Source organism: Kogia breviceps, chromosome 13 (genome assembly GCF_026419965.1).
Source record: "Kogia breviceps isolate mKogBre1 chromosome 13, mKogBre1 haplotype 1, whole genome shotgun sequence".
Classification (NCBI taxonomy): domain Eukaryota; kingdom Metazoa; phylum Chordata; class Mammalia; order Artiodactyla; family Physeteridae; genus Kogia; species Kogia breviceps.
Window position 1 is genome coordinate 69,717,580 of NC_081322.1, and position 25,582 is coordinate 69,743,161.

General features: G+C 36.5%; 1 protein-coding gene across 1 annotated transcript in view; it reads left to right on the forward strand.

Moving 5' to 3' along the window:
• The window catches only part of VTA1 (vesicle trafficking 1), a 69,369-nt gene that overhangs the window by 38,080 nt on the left and 5,707 nt on the right, over nucleotides 1–25,582 (forward strand). Inside the window, exons 5-7 of the mRNA XM_059082954.2 lie at nucleotides 250–358; nucleotides 9,436–9,609; nucleotides 21,657–21,737. Coding sequence (XP_058938937.1) covers nucleotides 250–358; nucleotides 9,436–9,609; nucleotides 21,657–21,737 — 364 coding nt within the window. The remainder of the gene's footprint in view (nucleotides 1–249; nucleotides 359–9,435; nucleotides 9,610–21,656; nucleotides 21,738–25,582) is intronic.

The following is a 25,582-nucleotide window of genomic DNA, read 5'->3' on the forward strand; positions in this document are numbered from 1 at the left end:
TCTGAAACACAAAACCACAAAAGAGAACTAGTTATGTGTCTCGAGGAAGATGGCTTTTCATGAAGTCTGTCAAGCCCTAGGCAGTTGGTAGAATCCCGTGATAAGGTGGGGAGATTGCCAGAATATTTCAGAGCTGTACCGTGCAAAAGTAGGTTTTATCACAGAAGTATGATGTAGGTCATCATAATGTTTATTTTTATTTGGCTTTTTTACTGCAGTCTAACATTGACATACAAATATTTCTTACAGAATGTGAAACACAGAAAGTATGCAAGGTGGAAGGCAACATATATTCACAATTGTTTAAAGAATGGAGAGACTCCTCAAGCAGGACCTGTTGGGATTGAAGAAGATAATGGTATGTATTTATCTAAGTAAAATGATTTAGTAGAATCATAATTGCTCAATATATTATTATTCAGAGTTTTTAGAAGGAGTGATACAATTTTGTTTCCTTCATCAGGTCCAAAATCAGGTGTAAAATTATAAACTTAGGGACAAGTGAAAAATTAAGGCCAAACTGTTCTAATATCTGTCTGTGTCAACTGCTCTAACATCTGTCTCCAGCCTCTAACCAGATTTCTTTCCTACTTGGGACAAGCAATCCTTTTTTAATCTATAAAATGTTTCCAAATCACAAAGAACACTGAATTTATTTTGTATATACCTGAGGTGGGTTTTTTGGGGGGAGGGGGGCAGATAATACTTTCACATGGTTAAAGATTTATACAGTATATAAGAAATATGGGGGCTTCCCTGGTGGCACAGTGGTTGAGTCCGCCTGCCGATGCAGAGGACGTGGGTGCGTGCCCCAGTCCGGAAAGATCCCACACCGCGGCTGGGCCCGTGAGCCATGGCCACTGAGCCTGTGCGTCTGGAGCCTGTGCTCCGCAACGGGAGAGGCCACAACAGTGAGAGGCCCGCATACCGCAAAAAAAAAAGAAAAAAGAAATATGAAGTGAAATTCTCCTTTCCACCACACCCTTTATCTTCCCAGATTCTACTGAAACCCAAATAAGTAAATAAAGTTTTTAGTTTTTTGTGTATTTTTACAGAGATTATTTTTTATAAATTACTAGTAAATAGGAATATATACCCTCACTTTTTTCACACAATTGACTGTTCTACATCTGGTTGGTTGATTGTTCATTCATTTGGAGGACTATTTAGAATTTTATAATGCCACTCAGTAAAAAAGCAACACTACAGTTCTACATATAAATACGATGTGTAAACTATTTTTGCAGCTCTTCTCCTAGAGAAGGAAGCTTTTATGCATCATTTCAAATGAATTTTTTGCTATCTATTCCTGAAGGACACTTCGTGATATATCCTTGTTTAATCTTGAGGTAGCCTTTTTCACATAGAATGCTTCTTGCAGTCATATAATAAATGCCTTGCATTCATATAATGCCTTAAAGCTTGCAGATCATTTTCATGTATCTCATACCCTCAAAAATCTCCAAGAGACAGTTGATGTTATTTCTGTTTTACAGAAGAGGAAATTGAGGTTCTAGGTTTTGGCCTACCTAATGTCATAGAACCACAGAGAAGGAGAACCAGAAGTTGAATTATTACTCAAAGTCCTTTGTTCTTTTTACTAACACTATAGCATGAATACTGTAATATTAAGTTATTAAGTGTTTAAAGTTAACTATTCTAAGACATGGTTAAGTTTTGGAGTTATTTACATCATGGCAGTGAAATTGGATTTTTTCAAGTATATTGCTACAACCTTATTTCTCACTTTTTCATTTAATATTTTGGAATGTTTTACACACTTCCTTCGCTGCTTTAATACTGACCACAGTCAGGCATGTTTTATGTTTTATGTTAATGGTTTTTACAAAACCATTAGTCACTTCCAGTTGTCCAAAAGAAAATATCCAAGATCCTTAGCCTACCAAGCAAGACTCACCACGATCTGGCACTGACCAGTTTTATTTCCTACTCCTAACTCCTGTTGTCTTAGTCTGCTAGGGCTGCCATAGCAAAATACCATAGACGGGGTGGCTTAAACAAAAGGCATTTATTTTCTCACAGTTCTGAAGGCTGGAAAATCCAAGATCAAGGTCCAGCAGAGTTTGGTTTCTGGTGAAGATCTACTTCCTGGCTTTCAGAGGACCACCTTCTCTCTGTTTTCATATGGTGGCATGTCAAGGAGAGGGGGCAGAGGAGGGGGAGAGGTGCAGATCATTCCTGTTGGATTAGGGCTCCTCCCTTATGACCTCATTTAACCTGTAATTACCTCTAAAAACCTTGTTTCCAAATACTGTCACATTGGGGGTTATGGCTTCATCATATGAATTTTGGGGGGACAGTTCAGTCCATAACACCTATATAAACCCTTTATTACATCCATAGAAGTTAACAGCAAGAAAGAACCTTTGTCTCTTGTTTAATTAAAACCATTTCTCCCTCCTAAAATATTCATCTTTCTTTACCTGTCTGAATTCTGCCTATCTGTAAAAGTCTTCCTTCATGTGAATTTCTGCAGAGCTATTTTATGTATGTATTTATAGTTTCTTATAAAATATATATTGTTTAATAAAGTGAGTATTTTCATAATTTATGCTAATATTCATAATTTATAGAGCACATGCTAGGTGTTAGGCACTGTGATAAACATTTTACATATATTATCTAATTTAATCCCTATATAATTCTGTTGGTAGCTGGGCATCCCTATCCAAGCTCTAATGACTAGTTAATGGAACCTAGGATTTGAACCCAAATCTTTGTAATTCTAACGTCTATGCTCTTATTCTACATTTAAGTGGATGCATTTTTTCCTCAACCAGATAACAAGACTTAATACATATATATTTTCCCCATTGAGCCTTCCAGGAAAATGTCCCAATCAACCAATCAACTTAACTTAATCTAGTCTTCCATTGAGAACATAGTACCAACATTATGAGAAACACTTCTGTGATTTAGCCAAGGTATAGAGCCCCAAATTTGTAATGACCTCCCATTTCCTAGGACATACCCTTGTATTTGCATTTTTTAAATCTTTATACATTTTTTTCATTCATTTTTTAAGAAACTTTTTTTTTCTTTTTTAAAGTCATTTTGTCGGCATTACGTGGGTATTACGGTTGGATAAGACATGGCCCTGTACTGTAAGAGCTTACATTCTCATGGGGAGCTATAGGTTAATAAGTAGTTATAGTACATGTTGGTAAGAAGTGGTGCCTGAGCTGTCTTAAAAGATAAATTGAACTAATTAATAAATAAGTCAGGTAAAGAAAAAAAGGTAAGGATGCTACAGCTGAAAAGAAGAGCATCTTCAAAGGCAGGGAGGCAGATTGAGAACTGGCTAACTGTAAGAACTGAAAGAAAGAAAAAAAAAGAAGAAAAGTGTTTTTGAGAGTGAATTGGAGAAAGATAATTCTTTGCAGGTTGTAAGGTGAATCCAGGAGCGGTAATCCAAATTATAAATAATGAAAATCTGGGTAAGATATTGGCCAAGGGGGAATAAAGAGAAGGAAGTATAGTTAAGGAAGTGTAATCAGTAGGATCAAGGAACAGTTTAATATGAGAGAAGAGGGAGAAAACAGAAAATGATTCCTGTTTTGAGCTTTTGTGCTTAGAGGCAGGGTGATTCCATTCCAAGAAATGGCTGATACAAGATGAGCAGGTTGGTGGGAAGAGTCAAGAGAAGGCATTGAGATGCTAATGTGATTACTACTTGAGGAAGTTCAATAGCGATTAGATATTCTACCCAAGATTTCAGAAGAAAGGTCAAGGCTGAAAGTGGAATTTTGGAGTTGTCTGAAAGGAAGAAGTGAAGCCAAAGTAAAATGCTGGATCACCCAGGGGGGATGGGTTGCTTAAGAATTCAAACCAAAGATGGAACCAACCTTTTTTCACCTTTAGTAATCATATTAAATTGGAGTCTGAAGCAGAGACACTTCTGTTATCTTATTACATGTAAGGTACATACACATATGTGTAGTAAATGTAAAAATACATGTACTATTCATAATTACTCTCAAACATTTGATTTGAAAGATACTTTACTGCATATATATGCCTATGTATGAAAATACACCGTGAAAATACACCTTGAAAAAAATCTTTGTTGTTTTAAATATATCATTTAGAGGTATCATTCTGGATACACTGAAATACCGAATAAATGATCAATTTTGTTTTTCAGGCACTCTTTCAGCATCAGTGACTTTCTCTAATCTTAAACTTTTTAACCTTTTTCTCTTGAAAGTGTTGACATTTTTATTATTATCTTGATCTCTTTTGTTCTGAAATGGTTGTTTTAAGCCCTCTGTAATACTATAGATTATTAAATCTATGTAATTTTTATTTTGCTTTCCCAAAATTGGCTTAAATTGAGCTTGTAATTTTTATTCATTATTTTCATTCAGTTTTTATAGAGCTTCTGGATAGTAGAAAATTGTTAGCTATAGAATACTAATAATCCTTTTAGATATAAAGGAGAATATTTTCATTGTATACTTTTCAACCTGTTAATTTAAAAAAATACCCTGGTGTCATAATTAGATGTTAATGTCATAACATCTAACAGTGTCTGCTCAGAAATGGCTTCTGTCTCTAAAAGAGGATGGTATTAAATCTGAATATGTATGCAAAAACACTTCTTTAAAACTGATTTTTCTTTTTCTCAGTGTAGCATTATATTCTCTTGTGTTTTTAAATTTTATAAGATATTCTAGGTGTAAAAGGTATTATGTTTAATGAAAGTCTAATTTTCTGTCATTCTGGAATTGAATTCTAGTAAAGCTAGTAAAAAAAATAATAGATACTATACCTTAGTTAATTTAGAGTAAGAAAAACAAGAAGTATACTTAATTTTTGCAAACAGTACTGTGTCACCGTATTGTCAGAAAATACTTAAGGAAGCCATATATGATTGGTACAAAAAAGTGTTCTAGAAAAAATTTAGGCTCAACTGAGGGGATATCTGTTAACATTCAAACTCTAAGTTTCCATATCCACTTGGTTTCATTATCTGCAAAATGGTATTGTTTTTAAGTGGTCAATATTAACCTATACCCCATCAATAAAAACTAATGAAGGTGGTATTGTTTCTTTCAAATTTCTAGTGATTTAAAGTTTCCTTCTTTTGGAAAAGCCTAAGGTATAGTTAACTTCAACATTTTTTAGTCTCAGTAAATATTTGTTATTAAGATTGTTGGTTAGATAATATGGGAGATATAAGTCAATACATGGTTAATCTAAAACTTAAAGTGTCATAATCTAGTGTTAATATCATAACTTTTAACAGTATCTCCTTGGAAATGGCTTACGGTTCTACAAGAAGGTATCATTTTACATATATAAATTTTTTTGAAGTATTTGAAAATAAATTGGAGATATGCTCTTTTACTCCAAAAGTATTTCATTCATCTTTGATTAGTTGATTCAGTAATGCCCTCTGTAGCTTTTTTTTTCCTCCTCCAAGATCCAGCCTGGGGTCATACACTGCATCTAGTTGTCATGTCCCTTTAGTTCCTTATTAATCTGAAATGGTTCCTCAGCCTTTCTAGGTGTTTCTTCCCTTGACGTTTTTGAAGAGTACAGGCTAGTTGTAGACTGTCTGTCTCTCAGTTTGGGTTTGACTGATTTTGCCTCATAATTCGATTAAGGTTGTGCATTCTTAGCAGAAATACACCACAATGATATAGATTTCTCTCTACCCCATATTGGAAGTATGATTCTGTTGAAATATTGGTGATATTTATTAACTGATCACTTAGGCAGTGTGATATCATCTAGATCATTCCACTTTAAAATTATTTTTTCCTTTGTTATTAATAAGTAGTTTATGGAAGTTACTTTGAAACCATGTAAGTATTCTGGTTTTTTGACATTTTATCCACTATGTTGAGCATTCCTGATGATTTTCTAATACCATCCTTCCTTATATATTAATTAATTGGCATTATACTATAGGGAAGAGCTTTTCCTGTCTCCTCCATTTGTATATCTATTCATTTAACTATGCTAGTATGTGATCATGAATTTATATGCAGTGATTATAACCCAGTACTATCCATTCTTATTATAATGGTCACATTGTGCCAGAATCATACAGTGGGAGTTTTCCAAACTGGCTTATGTGTCTTTTTTTATATATTCCTATCCTTCTTGGAGATTTGTACTTCCTTCCTTGCTTTCTAACACTTCAGAATGCTCCAAGTATATCTAGTTCTTTCTTTGCCCCAGCCCCTGGAATGAGCCTTTCTTTAAAGAGTTCTGAGTCCTTTTTTAGTGAAGAATGATATTTAGAAGCCAAGTCCTGGGCACTAGCTGTACTCATTGTTACTGGTATATCATTGCTTCTGGTCCCTCTCAGAAAGCAGAACAAGAAAGTGTTCATTCATTCTTCAGCACTACAAATCCTTATCTTTAACTTATTCACTCATTTGTTCACGTCTGGAAAACATGATAGAGTCAGAATCGTTAATTCATACCACTGTAAAAAGCAAACATACAAATTAGTTTCCTGTTTGCTTAGTTTTTTGTTGTTGTTGTTGTTTTTGGCGGTACGCGGGCCTCTCACTGTCGTGGCCTCTCCCGTTGCGGAGCACAGGCCCTGGACGCGCAGGCTCAGCGGCCATGGCTCACGGGCCCAGCCGCTCTGCAGCATGTGGGATCTTCCTGGACCGGGGCACGAACCCGTGTCCCCTCTATCGGCAGGCGGATTCTCAACCACTGCACCACCAGGGAAGCCCTAGCTGTCTAAATTTAATTCTGTTTTGGTCAGAGAACATTTTTTTTGTAAGATTTCAGTATTTCAAAGTTCATTAAGATTTGTATCATGGCCCAAAATATTATCTGTCTTGGTGAATGTTGCATGTGCATTTGAAAAGAATGTATTCTGCATTTATTAGATGTGGTGTTCTGTGAATATGAATTATATGAGGGTATATTTTAATTAATATTTTAATTGATATTTTATTCTCCAACTATGGGGATTTTACTAGTTCTGTCAGCTTTTTTTCACTAGAAACTTTGTTATTTTATTAGGCACATACACCTTTACAATTGTTTTTAATATATGTAAATTTATTTATTTATTCTTGGCTGCATTGGGTCTTCGTTGCTGCACGTGGGCTTTCTCTAATTGCGGCGAGAGGGGGCTACTCCTCATTGCGGTGCACAGGCTTCTCATTGCGGTGGCTTCTCTTGTCGCAGAGCACAGGCTCTAGGCACGTGGGCTTCAGTAGTTGTGGCACGAGAGCTCAGTAGTTGTGGCTCACAGGCTTTAGAGCGCAGGCTCAGTAGTTGTGGTGCACGGGCTTAGTTGCTCCACATCATGTGGGATCTTCCCGGACCAGGGCTCCAACCCGTGTCCCCTGCATTGGCAGGTGGATTCTTAACCACTGCGCCACCGGTGAAGCCCTACAATTGCTTTTTTTTTTTAATTGACCTAACCTTTTCATCATTATGAAACATCCAATTATATCTCTGCTAATATTCCTTGACATGAATTCTGTTTTGTCTGTTACTGAAATTAGCCACTTTCAGCTTTTGCCTCTTGATATTTACATGGTATCTATTTTCATCCTTTCAGTTTAAACATATCTGAGTCTTAAAGCACATAAGTGTGTCTTTTATTTTGCAGCCTTTCAACATCAGCCTTCAAAATAGTGTTTAGCCATTTACATTTTGTGTAATTATTACTGTATTTAAGCCTACTGTTTTTGCCATTTGTTTTCTGTTAGTCCCATCTGCTTCTGTTGCCTCTTACAGTTTTCTTTTCTCTGGTGAATTTTTCTTCTTTCATTCATTATGACTACATTTTTCTCTGTGACCTTGAATGTATTTATAATACCTGCTTTAAAGTTATTTTCTGCTAATTTCAGTATCTGGGGCATGCTGGAGTCTTTTTCTATAGGCTCTCTTCTTCTACTGACTCTGGTCACATTTCCCCCCCCCCCGCCCCCATATTTCTAATAATTTTTATTATTGATAACATCTTGTAGCTTTGCATTCAGTTATCTTCCTCTGCAAAGTCTTGATTCTTGTTCTAGCAGACGATTAACTTGCCTGAACTCAAACACTGCCCCTCTTTTCTTTCAGCTTTAAGGCTGTTGCTTTCTTCAGGCCCCTTAGAATCTTCCCTGAGTGTGCGTGCATAGTTCAGGGCCATATAGGTATTTAGTTGAAGTTTGTACACACATTTCAAGGCCCACTTTTTTGCAACTCTTTCTTTTGCATAGACTTTTGGGTGCCCTCAGGTGAAAAACCACATGAAAGCAGACTTAACATGGTGAGATTTCCTCTCTCAAGGGCCATCTTCACTTTAATTTCTACCAGCTTTTGATCACTTGCCAGTATCTCTAAAAAGTGTTGGGGGGTTTTTTGTTTGTTTGGTTTTTCCTTCCCAGGATGTATTAGTGTTAGAGTTCTCTAATATGGGAGAAAATGATATATATATATATAAAGTATACATACATCTACAACTTAGTAAAATTCCCAAAAGTGGCTCTCTTATTACTCCTTTCTACATAGACAGCTCAATGTTAAATTTTATTCCTTTGTTTTTGTTGATTAATTTGTTGAACAACACACAGGTAATCATTTAATAGCTAGCAAACAATAAATATTGAGTAAAAAGCAGCTGTCAGAAAGTAGAGTTCTTATGGAGAGCATAAATGTGACATGTTTTGCCAAAAATGTCCTCCAGTTTTCATAAATTTAAAGAATGGGTTTAAAGAAAATTTATTTTTAAGAAAAATATAATATATGCAAAGATTTTACAGAGTTGGAAAGTATTAATTTAAAGAAATGTTGATCATACTGCAAGGCACCACTGTTTTAAGAAAAGGAAAGAAATTAAAACAATTATTTTAAGAGAAGCTGCTTATCAGTTGCATTAAATAGAATTACATTCAAATGTCTGTCATGTCCATATAGCAGAATAAGAGTATTTGGCATTTCTATTTCAAAATACAGATCTTCCTCGACTTACAATGGGGTTATATATCCTGATAACCCATCATAAATTGGTAATATAATTTGAAAATGCATTTAATACACTTACCCTACTGGACATCATAGCTTAGCCCAGCCTACCTTAAAAGCGCTCAGAACACTTACAGTAACCCACAGTTGGGCAAAGTCATCTAACACAAAGCCTGTTTTATAATAAAGTGTTGAATATCTCATGTAATTTACTGAATAGTGTACTGAAAGTGAAAAACAAAATGGTTGTAAGTGTGTCGGTTTTTTACCCTTGTGATTGCGTGGCTGACTGGGAGCTGTGGCTGCAGCTGCTCAGCATCACAGAGAGTACTATACTGCATATCGCTAGCCCGGGAAAAGATCAAAATTCAAAGTATGGTTTCTACTGAGTTCCTATCACTTTTGCACCATCGTACAAAAACCCCATGAATCAGGGACTGTGTGGACCTCATTTAACATTGCATGTATATTATATAATAGATGTTGAGGAAAATGAAGACGCTGGAGCAGCCTCTCTGCCTAATCAGCCACCTCAGCCGTCATCTTCAACGTATGACCCAAGCAACATGCCATCAAGCAGCTATACTGGAATACAGATTCCTCCTGGTGCCCACGCTCCAGCTAATACCCCAGCAGAAGTGCCTCATAGCACAGGTAGGAAATTGAAGCTTAATGAGTTTGAACTCTCCTTTCATAAATAACAACTGCACTTCTCATATTTGTGCCTCATAATGATGGTCCTAAAGCATGATAAGATCTTTAAGTTCCACTTGAACCCACCAAAAAATTAAATCCTTTTCACTGAAGTTTTAATATTAGTTGTATTTTAATTTTTTAAGAAATGACAAAATATTTATGTGCAATTGATTACTATTGACCTTATGTTTTATTAATAAGTAAAGTTCCTGTGCTTTTCGTGTGTGTGTGGCTGTTTTCTTTTTCTTCCCCTGCCTTTCTTTCCCCTTCACTGTTCAAGAATAGCACTGAGGTGAGTGGGGCTTATAGGATGTGTCCGTCAGGTTCCCACTGTGATCGCAAGATTCATTTTTCTTGACTTATTCCCTTAGGACCCTGCCTCTGCCCTCAACATGGGTTTTATTGATGAAGGAGCAAGCTTTGAGGCACAGAATCTCAATAGCAGTGGATTCACAGACAAGTGAAAGGAGGGGGTTTGGGGTTTGTTTGTTTGTTTGTTTTAATATTGCAAACGTGTCTAAAAATAAACCACAGAAGTGATGCCTGCTATCTTTGGATAAATTAGTACTATATGTCTGTGTTTTCATAGAAAAAATATCTGACAAAACTAGTCTCCAGGAATAAGTCAATGTCATAAAACAAACTTTTGAAAGTTGCAGATACTCTTGTTTACTTGTATTGTTGACAGAGTATCACCCTTACTTACAAATAGAGGGGCATTTAAAACCATAGTTTAGATAAATCTTAAATTTAATTAATTTTAATTTTTTTTCCAAAAACTGTTTTTAAACTTTTGTCTCAGCATAAGGGTAATCTATGGTAGTAACCTATATATTTCAAAATATTTAATTAATAGAATAAAAGTTGTCTTTGCACCTTGATTTCTGCCATTGCAGTTATTCACCATTACTTCATTGACTTTCAAATTTTCAGCCTCAGTTCACCCAAACCATTTAGGTTATTTTGCATGAGTTGAACAACATTTAAGAGTTTTCTGTTTTGACCCTTGTAGCAGCAATTATAATTAGTTTCTTTCCTCCTATTTTAAAGCTTTCAACTTCATATCATCTACAAATAATGCAGACATTTTTGTCTTTAAGCATATTGATGAACAGGATAATTTTAACACTTCAGTATCATTAGTATCTCTTTAAGTATCATTATTCTGTATATTTTACCCTGCCTGACTTTTCATTGCTTTAAGGTCTATGTGATGGAATTAATAGACCAGTTTCCATTAGTTTTGTAAGTAAATTTCATGGAGCACTGTTTTAAATATTTTATTATCTTTTGGGAATATTCAGTATTTCCAGGGTAGAATGAAGTAAGCAAAACCAGCTACATATTTAGATGTATTTGCCTTTGATAAATACTGCTCAAGTTATACTGTTGATAGTAAGTTTAAAAACTGACCAAGAGCCTCCAACACAAGCATCCTTACAGAAGGGTGAAGTGAGAATAAAATACACTTGGGAGTCACATAGTATTAGTTATTAGTTTCTACTGCTTGCTAAACCACAAACTCAACTGTTACTCAGTTCCCAACGGAGGTTATTCCCTCTTTTAAAATGAAATTAATCATACTTCTCATAGTTGTTTCAATTATTAAAGGGGAAGAAGTATGAAAGTTGACTACTATGCCTAACACAAAATCAGTGTTCAGCAAATTAGCTTCCTTTTCCTTTTTTTTTTTTCTTTTTCTTTTCACATATATTTTATTACAGAATATTAAGTAGAGTTTCCTTTGCTATACAGTAGGTCCTTGTTGGTCATCTTTTTTTTTTTTTAACATCTTTGTTGGAGTGTAATTGCTTTACAATGTTGTGTTACTTTCTGCTGTATAACAAAGTGAATCAGCTATATGTATATGTATACATCCCTATATCCCCTCCGTCTTGCGTCTCCCTCCCACCCTCCCTATCCCACCCCTCTAGGTGGTAACAAGGCACTGAGCTGATCTCCCTGTGCTATGAGGCTGCTTCCCACTAGCTATCTACTTTACATTTGGTAGTGTATATATATCAGTGCTGCTCTCTCACTTCGTCCCAGCTTACCCTTCCCTCTCCCTGTGTCCTCAAGTTCGTTCTCTACGTCTGCATCTTTATTCCTTTCCTGCCCCTAGGTTCATCAGAACCATTTTTTTTCTTAGATTCCATATATATGTATTAACATACAGTATTTTTCTCTTTCTCACTTCACTCTGTATGACAGACTCAGGGTCCATCCACCTCACTACAAATAACTCAGTTTCGTTTCTTTTTGTGGCTGAGTAATATTCCATTGTATATATGTGCCACATCTTCTTTATCCATTCACCTGTCCATGGACACTTAGGTTGCTTCTATGTCCTGGCTATAGTAAATAGAGCTGCAGTGAACATTGTGGTACATGACTCTTTTTGAATTATGGTTTTCTCAGGGTATATGCCCAGAAGTGGGATTGCTGGGTCGTATGGTAGTTCTATTTTTAGTTTTTTAAGGAACCTCCATACTGTTCTCCATAGTGGCTGTATCAATTTACATTCCCACCAACAGTGCAAGAGGGTTCCGTTTTTTCCACACCTCTCCAGCATTTATTGTTTGTAGATTTTTTTGATTATGGCCATTCTGACCGGTGTGAGGTGATACCTCATTGTAGTTTTGATTTGCATTTCTCTGATGACAGGGATGTTGAGCATCCTTTCATGTGTTTGTTGGCAATCTGTATATCTTCTTTGGAGAAATGTCTGTTTATGTCTTCTGCCCATTTTTGGATTGGGTTGATTGTTTTTTTGATATTGAGCAGCATGAGCTGCATGTATATTTTGGAGATTAATCCTTTGTCATTTGCTTCGTTTGCAAATATTTTCTCCCATGGTAAGGGTTGTCTTTTTGTCTTGTTTATGGTTTCCTTTGCTGTACAAAAGCTTTTAAATTTCATTAGGTCCCATTTGTTTAGTTTTGTTTTTATTTCCATTTTTGCATCTATGTTCATCAGTAATATTGGTCTGTGATTTTCTTTATTTTGTGACATCTTTGTCTGGTTTTGGTATCAGGGTGATGGTGGCCTCATAGAATGAGTTTGGGAGCTTTCCTCCCTCTGCTGTATTTTGGAAGAGTTTGAGAAGCATAGGTGTTAGCCCTTCTCTAAATGTTTGATAGAATTCGCCTGTGAAGCCATCTGGTCCTGGGCTTTTGTTTGTTGGAAGATTTTTTTTTTTTTTTTTTTTTTTTTTTTTTTTTTTTTTTTTTTTTTTTTTGGCGGTACCGCGGGCCTCTCACTGTTGTGGCCTCTCCCGTTGCGGAGCACAGGCTCTGGACGCGCAGGCCCAGCGGCCATGGATCACGGGCCCAGCCGCTCCGCGGCACGTGGGATCTTCCCGGACCGGGGCACGAACCCGTGTCTCCTGCATCGGCAGGCGGATTCTCAACCACTGCGCCACCAGGGAAGCCCAGTTGGAAGATTTTTCATCACAGTTTCAATTTCAGTGCTTGTGATTGGTCTGTTTATATTTTCTATCTCTTTCTGGTTCAATCTTGGAAGGTTGCGCTTTTCTAAGAATTTGTCCATTTCTTCCAGGTTGTCCATTTTATTGGCATATAGTTGCTTGTAGTAATCTCTCATGATTCTCTGTATTTCTGCAGTGTCAGTTGTTACTTCTCCTTTTTCATTTCTAATTCTGTTGATTTGAGTCTTCTCCCTTTTTTTCTTGTTGAGTCTGGCTAATGGTTTATCAGTTTTGTTTATCTTAAAGAACCAGCATTTAGTTTTATTAATCTTTGCTATTGTTTTCTTCATTTCTTTTTTATTTATTTCTGATCTGATCTTTATGATTTCTTCCTTCTGCTAACTTTGGGACTTTTTTGTCTCTCTTTCTCTAATTGCCTTAGTTGTAAGGTTAGGTTGTTTATTTGAGATTTTTCTTGTTTTGAGGTAGGATTGTATTTCTATTGACTTCCCTCTGAGAACTGCTTTTGCTGCATTCCATAGATTTTGGGTGGTTGTGTTTTCTTTGTCATTTGTTTCTAGGTATTTTTTCATTTCCTCTTTGATTTGTTCAGTGATCTCTTTGTTATTGAGTAGTGTATTGTTTAGCCTCCATGTGTTTGTATTTTTTACAGATTTTTTCCTGTAATTGATATCTAGTCTTATAGCGTTGTGGTCGGAAAAGATACCTGATACGATTTCAATTTTCTTAAATTTACCAAGGCTTGATTTGTGACCCAAGATATGGTCTATCCTGGAGAATGTTCCGTGAGCACTTAAGAAGAAAGTATATTCTGTTGTTTTTGGATGGAATGTCCTATAAATATCAGTTAAGTCCATCTTGTTTAATGTGTCATTTAAAGCTTGTGTTTCCTTATTTTCATTTTGGATGATCTGTCCATTGGTGAAAGTGGGGTGTTAAAGTCCCCTGCTATGATTGTGTTCCTGTCAATTTCCACTTTTATGGCTGTTAGCATTTGCCTTATGTATGGAGGTGCTCCTATGTTGGGTGCCTAAATATTTACCATTGTTATATCTTCTTCTTAGATTGATCCCTTGATCATTATGTAGTGTCCTTCATTGTCTCTTGTAATAGTCTTTATTTTAAAGTCTATTTTGTGTGATAAACTCCAGCTTTCTTTTGATTTCCATTTGCATGGAATATCTTTTTCCATCCCCTCACTTTCTGTCTGTATGTTCCCTAGGTCTGAAATGGGTCTCTTGTAGACAGCATATATACAGGTCTTGTTTTTGTATCCATTGAGCCAGTCTGTGTCTTTTGGTTGGAGCATTTAACCCATTTTAATTTAAGGCAGTTATCGATATGTATGTTCCTATTACCATTTTCTTAATTTGGGGGGGTTTGTTATTGTAGATCTTTTCCTTCTCTTGTGTTTCCTGCCTAGAGAAGTTCCTTTAGCATTTGTTGTGAAGCTGGTTTGGTGGTGCTGAATTCTCTTAGCTTTTGCTTCCTGTAAAGGTTTTAATTTCTCCATCGAATCTGAACGAGATCCTTGCTGCGTAGAATACTCTTGGTTGTAGGTTTTTCCCTTTCTTCACTCTAAATATGTCCTGCCACACCCTTCTGGCTTGCAGAGTTTCTGCTGAAAGATCAGCTGTTAACCTTATGGGGATTCCCTTGTATGTTATTTGTTGCTCTTCTCTTGCTGCTTTTAATATTTTTTCTTTGTATTTAATTTTTGATAGTTTGAGTAATATGTGTCTGGCATGTTTCTCTTTGGGTTTATCATATATGGCACTCTCTGCTCTTCCTGGATTTGATTGACTATCACCTTTCCCATGTTAGGGAAGTTTTTGAATATAATCTCTTCAAATATTTTCTCAGACCATTTCTTTTTCGCTTCTTCTTCTGGGACCCCTATAATTCGAATGTTGATACATTTAATTTTGTCCCAGAGGTCTCTGAGACTGTCCTCAATTCTTTTCATTCTTTTTTCTTTATTCTGCTCCCTGGCAGTTATTTCCACCATTTTATCTTCCAGCTCACTTACCCATTCTTCTGCCTCAGTTTTTCTGCTATTCATTCCTTCTAGAATATTTTCAGTTTCAGTTATTGTGTTGTTCATCACTGTTTGTTTGCTCTTTAGTTCTTCTAGATCCTTGTTAAATGTTTCTTGTATTTTCCCCATTCTGTTTCCCAGATTTTGGGTCATGTTTACTATGATTACTCTGAATTCTTTTTCAGGTAGGTTGCCTCATCATCTTCATTTATTTGGTCTTGTAGGTTTTTACCTTGCTTCTTCATCTGTAACATATTTTTTTGTCGTTTCCAGTTTAAAAAAAATTTTTTTGTTGGGTGGGGCTTTACTCCTGTCTTACTGGTCATTTGGCCTGAGGCCTCCAGCACTGGAGTTTGCAGGCCGTTGAATAGAGCTGGGTCTTGGTGCTGAGAGGAGGACCTCTGGGAGGCCTTACTCCGATTAATATTCCCTGGGATCTGAGGTTCTCTGTTAGTCCAGTGGGTTGGACTTGGAGCTCCCACCACAGGAGCTGGGGAGGTCCTGCAAGCTGCATGGCACAGCAAAAAAAAAAAAAAAAAAAAAAGAAAGAAAGGAGCAGTACAATATCAAAGAATGAAAACAAAATAAAATTAGGAAAAATAAAAATATAATTGACACAACAAGGTAAAATAAAACTACAACAGAAAAAAAGGGGGGGTGGGGGGAACAAGCCAAAGGGAGAGAACAATAACAAACTATAAAGAATAAAATAAATTTGAAAAATAAAAGCTTTATTAGGAAAAATAGAAATGTAAATGAATCAACAACAGTGAATTCACAAGATAAAACAGAACCCCAGTCTAAAAGAGGAAAAAAAAAAAAAAAAGCCTTTGTATGGGGCAGAATTTAGGTGGGGGTGGAACTTAGGCAGGGGTGGGGTTATGGTGGGGCGGGGCCTAGGCAGGTGGGGGGGTGACGCTTGAGTGTGGGGCGGGGCCTAGGCTCAGGACCCAGCTGGAAAAAGCCCTGGGGACAGGGCCTCTGCTTAGGACCTGCAGGGAAGGGGAGAGGCAGCATGTCCAAAGGAGGACCTCTGGAGTGTGAAGCTCCGGAGTTTGGAGGTAGGGCCTGGGTGAGGGTGTGGGAGTGGGGCTCCGGCTCTACATGGCAGGAGGTGGGCTCTGAGGGCAGAGGATTAGGCCCAAGAGCCCAGCAGGCTCCCCGGTAGCGAAGTGGACGAGGAATGTGCTGGCCCCATTCCCTTCTGTTCCTCCGAGCCCCCCTGTCCCCACCCAGGGTCTCCCCTGTCCCCATGGGACCCTTAACCGTGTGTGGGTCACTGGGTTTAGGAACTCCTCCCTTCCCCCAGCCACCCCTGAGGGGTGCTGGTCCTGTAGCCCGGCCTTTACTTTTGCTTCCCCCTACCTCCCGCTCCCTCAGGACCCGCATGGCTGGAGGGGGCCTTGGTGGACAGAGGATCAGGCCTGGGATCTCAGCAGGTTCCTGGGGGCCCAAGTGGGCAGGGGAAACCTGGCCACGCTCCCTTTTGATCCTCTGCCCTCCCAGTGGTTCCCCAGTTTCCCTCTTCGGGCGTGGGATCCCTTCCCCTCCCCCATTACCCCCAGGGGCGCCAGTCCCTCCCACCTCCACTTCTCCTCCCCCCTCACTCCCCCCTACGCCCCACGTCCTACCCAGTCGCTGGGGGTTCCTCCCATCCCCTTAGGTGTCCGTGGTCCTCCACGGGTGCCTGGTACGAGCCTTAGTTATACTTCCTTTTTTTAAATGTTCCTTCCTATTTCTGTGCCAAAGAAAGGGTATTTAATAGCAAGTTAATGAACACTTAAAATCATTTTGTCAATCAAGAAATGTGTCACTGTTGGGGTAGGACATTGACCTTACCAAAAGATTGCCTAAGGGGTATTGCTCAGACAGTGTATCTTAGGGCAGAGTTGTGGTATAGGCCCATATACATCTATTTTATATGTAGGCATACTGTATGTATATATGAGAGGGTTGTAATAGGTTGAACCAAACAAAATGTCTTTTTGTACAACAAAAGTGATAAAATATTAGTAGTTTCATATGTTCAAGCTAATAGACTCCTGCTCAGAATATCCACACATAAAGATAGATATCAGGAGGTAGTCTTCTATTTCTGTTAGGAAGCTTTCTGGCATGAGCAGTTCATTTTGATCCATTTAAATCTGGCATGAGCCTTATTGTTTTTTTCACTCTCATGTTTTTCAGAGTGGGACATAAAACTAAAAACCTTGGACCTGCTTTAGGGCATCAGGTGTACATTCTTATAGACTTAGCATTTAAATAATTATCATAGCTATTTCATAAACTTATTCTAACAGAGCTATATTAGATATTGCTATCCCGACTTTACAAACTAAAGAAATTAAGCAGTTATCCCAAAAAAATACACATAGAAACATACCTAATAAGTGACAGTACTAGAATTTGAATCCAAGTCTTTTGGATTTCATGTTTTTGGCACCTCCCTTCTGTTTCCCTTCCAAGGAACTAAAGTTCTAAATCAAAACCTACATTTCTCATAATATTTTTTCTCTTAAGGTTGGCTTGAGATATGGGGATCTCCTCTTTGCTGGCAGATTTTTTTTTCTATTATATTTAAAACAGTAAAAAAAAATAGTTTATAGTTGCCTACTAGAAAGTGAAATAACATTTTTAGTTTATAAATATGGCAGATGTTTCCCCTTTTACTCACTTTAAGAATGATTTACTTTCTTTCATATTAAGGTCCAGGATGCACTTTTATCAAAGGGAAATCCTTAAGATAGCTGAAAAGAATAGTATGTACTAATATACAGTTTTTAGTTCTTCCACAGAAAAGCAGAGGGTGCAAGGAGGGCGGGGATAGTGATTGTTTGAACAGCCAAGTGTTTACCTCTGTGCTTTTACCACTGTGTAATATCAGATAGAGGCAATACAGCCTACGGTTTTTTCTTTCTCTTTTTTTTTTTTTTTCTTTCTCTTGAAACATGCTTTTCACAGTCTGTAAATATTGAAGATGTCAGTAATAAATCTAAATAGATGAAAAGAGTTATTTTAGAATTAATGCTAGCCTTTTAATTATAAATGCAGCTCACCTCATAAGTAAATCAAAAACTTAGGTCTTTTATTGTTCTTTTAAGTGACAGAAGTACTGCATTTGAATTCTGCTGTACAGCTTTCAAAGTGGTTAATATTCTGGCCTAACCATTTCTATCAGTGCTATTTTCCATAATTATTCTGAGGTTTATTTAACCCAGTCTTACATTTGCTTACAGTGTTCCTCATAGTTAGCATGTCTTTCTCTTTCTCTGCCTCTCCAAATGCTACTGACCTTCAGGGTTCTGTTTAATTAATACTTTTTACAACGTCTTCTAGAGTTTTCTAACTAACACCCATTTCTCCCTTTTCAGAATCCCCACACCACGTAGTCAGGAGAACAATTTAGTACTTAACTAGAAATCATATAGCATTTAATTCTTGAATATATGTTAATCTCATCAAATAGCCTGTGTAACAACCATCCGCTAAAAAATTAACCAGAAGTTACTTGTTAACATTTCTTTTTGTTGAGTAATAGAAATAAGGAAATTTCTAACACAGTTCTGCTTTCCCCCAGGAATGTTTTTATGGTGACATCATTCCAACATACTGTAGTCCAGGGGGCTGCAACCCATTCACAAATTGACAATTGAAATCTTTCCAAATTAAGAAAGAAGGAAAATTAACTAGATTTGGGCATTTCAAAAAATAAATAACATAAACTAAAAACCATTTTTATTGATTTAGCAGATATTTATGCACTTAATTGAACCTGTATGCTAGGCCCTTGTGGGAACATGTCATGATGGCTGCCAAGAACACAGGCCTTGGTCCCTGGGCGTGGAAACAAATGAGAAGCAGCATCTTCTGACTGCTGCATGAGGTGTGTTGAGCAGCCTGTGCTGTCAGTTCAAGTCTTGGTTGAATGACAGTGACCAGAGTTCTTAATAAAATGCAGATAATCTGTGTTTTTTTTAATATCGCTCAAGTAAAATTTTACTACATACGTAAATTATCTCTCTGTAAATTGTTTTGTTCTTGTTAAATAATATTACCTACTTAATTAATCACCTGGAGATGTACAAATAAGCATTTAAAAATTAATGCAGGAGGCTGACCAAAGAAAGTATGCCTTCTCCATAGAGAAAAGGGTTTGTTAGGAGAATTTTAATTTAGGCAGAAGCACTAATTTCTTAGTAAGGAATGGCACTGATATCCAGATTGTCTGTGAGATGGTTGTCAACTTATCCTTTTTTCTAAAGATCTGTGTGAAAAATATATGTAGTCACCTACCTGTGTTTTTATGCTCAGCTGCTTCAAATCACTGGACTTTACCAGGTAGTCTCAAGAGCCCTCTCAAATCTTGCATTCTAACTTTAAAAAATATATGTTATGTAAATTATGTGCCTCTGAAAGTTCAAGTTCTGTGGGGAGAATTATGTCATATGTTTACAGTTTAATATATTTTGTTAGCATTTATCAAAATCAAGCAAAAGATAGTGATTGAATTGGTCAGTTTAAATTTGTATATCTCCTGACTTTGCAGTTATACTTCTGTAATTTTTTCCTGTAAATATATTCATGCATGTATATGTATACAGTGTATAAAAATATTCATGTGGTATTAGCTATAGCAACAAAAGTTTGGAAACAACCTAAATTTTCATCAGTAATGGATAGCATTATAAATTGTGGTTCATGCATGGAATGGAACACTATGTAGCCATTAAAAGGAACAAGGAGGATTAGGGACTTCCCTGGTGGTCCATTGGTTAAGACTTTGCCTTGCAGTGCAGGGGGTGCAAGTTGAATCCCTGGTCAGGGAGCTAAGAGCCCACATGCCTCATGGCCAAAAAAACAAAACATAAAACAGAAGCAGTATTTTAACAAATTCAATAAAGATTTTAAAAATGGTCCACATCAAAAAAAAATCTTAAAAAAAAAAAGGCTGATTTAAATATATTTAATCTGGAATTATTGCTAAGGCATATTAAGTGAAAAATGCACAGAATAGTACAGTATGCAGACATATTACCATTGGCAAAACATACATACCAAATAATGCATTCTCCATAGAGAAAGGAGTTTGTCCGGAGGGTTTTGATTTAGGCTAGAACACAAATTTCTTAGCAAAGTACATTTATTTCACACACACACACACACACACACACACACACACACACACACACACTGGCCTGGACACACACATGTTTGTATGTGCATAGAAGGGTATCCTAAAACTAGTGATAGCCCTCAAGTGACCTGGAATAGGAATGAGAGGCAGGCTTTTCACCGTTTTTTTTCCTCTCTCTCTCTCTCTCTCTCTCTTTTTTTTTTTTTTTACTATTTAAAATTTGTACTTGACTTTTCATCCATACCCCTTTGTACTGTTAAAATTTTTGTTCAATTTTTAGTTAAAAAAGTAAGATTTTCATGACTTAATTGCACTAAGCCTGTAAAGTGAAACTAGTTTGTCCTAAGACAAAATTAAATGAGATAAAATAGTATATATTTAAACCATTTTTTTTCCTTTGGATAGGGGTTGAGAAGATCCTTCACAGTCAAGACTTCATAGCTGCAGAGTATATTTCAGAACTTCAGTCAACCTTTGTGAAATGATAGCTCTAGAACTCTCATTGGCTATGTATCCGTGACACTGAAAACTTCACAATTTGTTTTTTCCCTCTCTTCTGTTCCCGTCTTCTTGTCCTAGTGTCTCTCCTACTTTACCTTTACTACAGATGGCCTATTTAGATTTAACCTGTTAGCTTAGGGCAGAAGAATCCTGTTTTCTATTTGAGTCCATTAATCAAGAGCAATCAACTTTTCCTGTTCATTTGCTTTCTTGTTAATTGAATCACCTAAGTCTCTTTTGGGAAGTTTCAACAATTTGTGTTAATTTTTTAGATGATTAATAATCTTCAACTCTAGTATATTACTTAGCATTAGTCAAGAATGCTAGTTATCCACTGAATATGACAGTCATGACAAGTTCTAATAGGAAGTCAAAACTAATTGCTTATTGGGTATATAAAAATATTATCTTAAAAACATAAACTGGAAAACTGGAATATATAATTTGTAATTTCATTCATAGTGATGAAATGGGACTCATCCCATAAGTTAAACTAAATCAAAATTATATCCCACCTTATCCCCCAAATTAATTATTTATTTAAGAAATTAAAAGGTAGGAAGGGAGTCTGTTACTTCTACAGATATTAGGTAAGCTTTACTTGAGAAGCAACTTGAAGTATTAGACATGATAGAAAATGCAAAATACATAATAAGAAATGTGTGGCCAATACATGTGTGTAAACACTCAAAATGTATTTTTCTGCATATTTCCTGTAGCAACCTCCACCATCAAATAAGTATATCAAATTTCAGTTCATTAAGGTTTCAAGAAAGTAATTAAGTGAAGTAACGAAATTCCTCCACGATCCTTTGAGTGCTTTCCTAGAATGTAATTGAGAGGTGTAACACTTTTATACCCATTTATGGTTTTCTGATTTGCAGGTGTAGCAAGTAACACTATCCAGCCTACTCCACAGACTATTCCGGCCATTGATCCTGCACTTTTCAATACAGTTTCCCAGGGTAAGTCAGCTGTTTTATGAGCTATAGTGTTTCTGCTGTTTGGGGGCATTGTTTTGTACTTTTATCTTAGGAGTGCAGTGTATTTGAATGTCTAGGTAATTTGAAACACATTTCTTTGAATGCCTTTATTCACTAGATTCTCCAGTAAACCAGGGTTGTTTCTTACTATCAAAAATACCTAAATCCAAAGGCCTTCTCTTTTTTTTTTAATCTTTTCAACTTCTTTTTCTTTCCCCCACTTGTTTGTTCTGTTTGTTTAATTTGGTCTTTCTTATTCAGAGTTTTCTTCATATGTGTGATGAGAGTATTCCTTTTATATTTAGAATGAAGATGTTGATTGATTATTTTCAGTAGATGTTATTGAATTTCCTCTGATACTATGTCTGCAGGTCTGTTTCCCACTTGATTTTTCTGTTCTACCCTGTGAGTGGGAACAGGCCATTCAGCTTCCTGCTGCATCTCAGCCATGGATGAGGAGATCTTTTCTTGGAGGAGGATGGCAAAGGGTGTACCACACATACCTTGTCAGTCCTAGCTGTCCAGGAAGTTAATTCCACAATTTTAGAGAGACATTCTCTATCTTTTTTGCCTAGGGACTCATGTGAGGGATGGGAAGCCATTAAGGCTGAGGGTGTACAGGTATGCAGAGGTTGATAGAGGGAGGGAAGGATGTGAAACTAGTGCAGATAATTGTTTTAGACCCACTCACAGGGGAGAACAGAAAAGTCAAGTAAAGATCCCTCCAGTCCCACTCCTCATACAGCTAGACTCTCTCTGAAGTTTCTCTGGATAGGCTCCCCAGTTGCCTCCTATATTACATGTTCTGAATTGGGATTTTTTTTTTTTTTTTTTTTTTTTTTTTTTTTTTTTTTTTTTTGTGGTACGCGGGCCTCTCACTGTTGTGGCCTCTCCCGTTGCGGGGCACAGGCTCCGGACGCGCAGGCTCAGCGGCCATGGCTCACGGGCCCAGCCGCTCCGCGGCATGTGGGATCCTCCCGGACCGGGGCACGAACCCGTATCCCCTGCATCGGCAGGCGGACTCTCAACCACTGCGCCACCAGGGAAGCCCCTGAATTGGGATTTTTGACACTGTTTTATCTAACAGCATACCTTCACTTAATTTCTACTTTTCTAGAAGTTTCTTTAAATCTCTTGCCAATTATCCTTTCCAGTTTTTACACTCTTTTCTCTGCTTTTCCTTCAATTTTAGAATTTATTTCCTTTTGTTTTACCTTATTTTAATATAGTTTCAGAAGGAAAAATAGTCAATTATGTGTGCTTAGGGGTTCTAGTTCTAGTCTATCATCTAGAACTAGAACCATGGAATTCTTTACCCAACCAAACTGTCAGATGTGAAGGCAAAATAAATATTATTAAATATGTAAGGATTCTGAAGTTTTGCCTACCATACACCATTTCTAAGGAAGTTATTCAGAAGAAGTTACTCCATTAAGAAAAGAATGATAACCAAGAAAAGAAATATGAGATATAAGAAATGGTGAAATTAATCTTAGGTCACCTAAAGAAAAATTCCATTGACAGCTTTTCCATAGGCTTGAAAAGCAATTGCTCTAAAATTAGAACAGAAAATCAGAGCTCCCCGCCTTAAAGAAAAATCAAGCAGATTCTATGCAATATAGAGAATAAGAAGCTGTAGAATGGGAAAGAAATGGATAAGAAGCTGTAGAATTCCTTTCCCAAGAAGAACAAAAAGATCCAAGAAAACATTTTAAATCGTACAAGTAGTTTCAAGTAAGAAGCAAACTGAAATATGCCATGATTTTGAGCAATAATAGAATTATGAAATATAAGAAAAGGGATTTTGTTTAACTTGGACACAAAGAACATTCTCCTTGAAATGGCATAGGCTTATCACAAACAGAATACTTTATTCAGGGCAGAATATAAATCAACACTGACAAGTGAAGGTAGAGAGAGATTTCTGGAAGTTGAAAGGTGGAATAAAAGAAAGCTGTTATTAGGACAAGTGTCCAGAAGTGAAATGTTGTGATTTTTTTTCTAGAGTTGATGGAATGAGAAATAGAAGACAAAAGTAAGCAACTAAGAAATTTAAAAGCACTAATAAATTTAGAAGGAGATAGGGCAGGAGAGGAGGAAAGTGAGATAAATTCTTTACGTTTCATAGCAGAGTGTCAGTACATAAAGCCTAAAAACTGATAAATCAAGAAATGGTGGTGTAAGCTTATCAACTGGGGTTAGGGAAGTAACCTAAGAAAACAAAAAATAGAAATAATTCAAAAGTGAAGTGGGGAGGGGCAAGGTAGATGACTTATTTAAGTATATGAGTTACATTAAGTTTATTCTACTTTTCCTGGTTTTATTAAAAGCAGATAAGTTATACAACCTAAAATCAAGAGCTGCAATGGCCTTTGAATCCTGAAAGGCCTAGTTTAAGAGTATGTGTATGTTTCATGGGGGAACATAGTGGTAAGGTAAGAAGAGTAAAGAAACTATAATAAACTAGCAAATTACCCAAGAACATAGTGGAAAATGTCTATTAGTAGACAGATAACCTGCCCAGCAAATACTATATTCCTCTGTTAAACTTGTTTTCCAGATTCCTCTCTGCAGTCCCATGTACCTGTAAAAGCTCTCCCTAAAATATGATGTGAAAATATCTGAAGCAGACTAGACAGAACAGTGAAACAGAATAAAGAATCCAGAAATCAGGCCACACAGTATGGGAATTAACATAATGACGAAAGTGGCATTTGGATCAGTGTGGCAAGAAAAACAAAACATCAAAACTGATGTTAGAAAAAAGATATATTAGATACTATCCCCCAATTCCTATATCTCATTTGGTTGTATCTTAACAAGTTGGACTAATGAAAAGTAATAAATTGCATACAGCAAAAGATTTCCTCTCCGCATTATATTGTTAAAATGCAACTAATAGACCAGGAGGAAATCAATACTTAAAAAAATGAAGAACTACTGTTCAGAGTATATATAAAGAGCTCCTGCAGATAAATAAATAAAACTTAATAGGAAAAAAAAACAGAGAAATAAACATAAGGAATGACTCTTGTATGCTGTTTGTGGGAATATAAATTGGTAAAGCCTTCTTCAGTAGCATTCTGTCACTGTCAGAATTGCAAATGTTTTTTTGACTCAGCTATTCCACTTTTGGGAATCTATCTTAGAGAAATATTTAGCTATGAGCACAAAATGTATTTACAAGGATATTTTATTTCAGCCTCACTTGTATTAGTAGGAAACAATTTTAAGTGTCTATTAATGAGAAGTTATGATCCATCTGTCCTATGGAATACTGTGCACATATTAGAAAAGGTTAAATACTTTTATAATGAATTTGTGGCTCACTCTGAAGAGGAGAATGGAATTGGGAAGGTAGGTATTTGAAGTACTGTATTTACTTTTTTAACTTGTATATACCTGATAGTATTAGAGTGTGAATAACAACTTACCTCTTAAAGGTTTTTTAAAAATTAAATGGGATATATGAAAAATATTTAGCATGGTTCAAGACATAATATTCTGCCTCTAATCATTACTATTGCTGTTGCCATTATCAAGTGATGTGTCGTGGCGATGCCTGGATTTAAGGGATCAGTACTGTACTTTATATTTACCTCCAAGATTTACTGCGGGGAATCAGATGATTCCCATATGATTTTGCCTATGCTTTCCATTCAAGTCGGAGGATAATTGAGTACACTAGGATCAGATTATTAGCCAAGGTCCTTCACATGAATGTCTAGTTAAGTAGGAAAAAATCTCTAAAGACCCATTTCGGAAATATTTACAATTAAGTATTCTATCTCTGTCAAGGTTAGATAAATCAACCTTGGAAATAGATG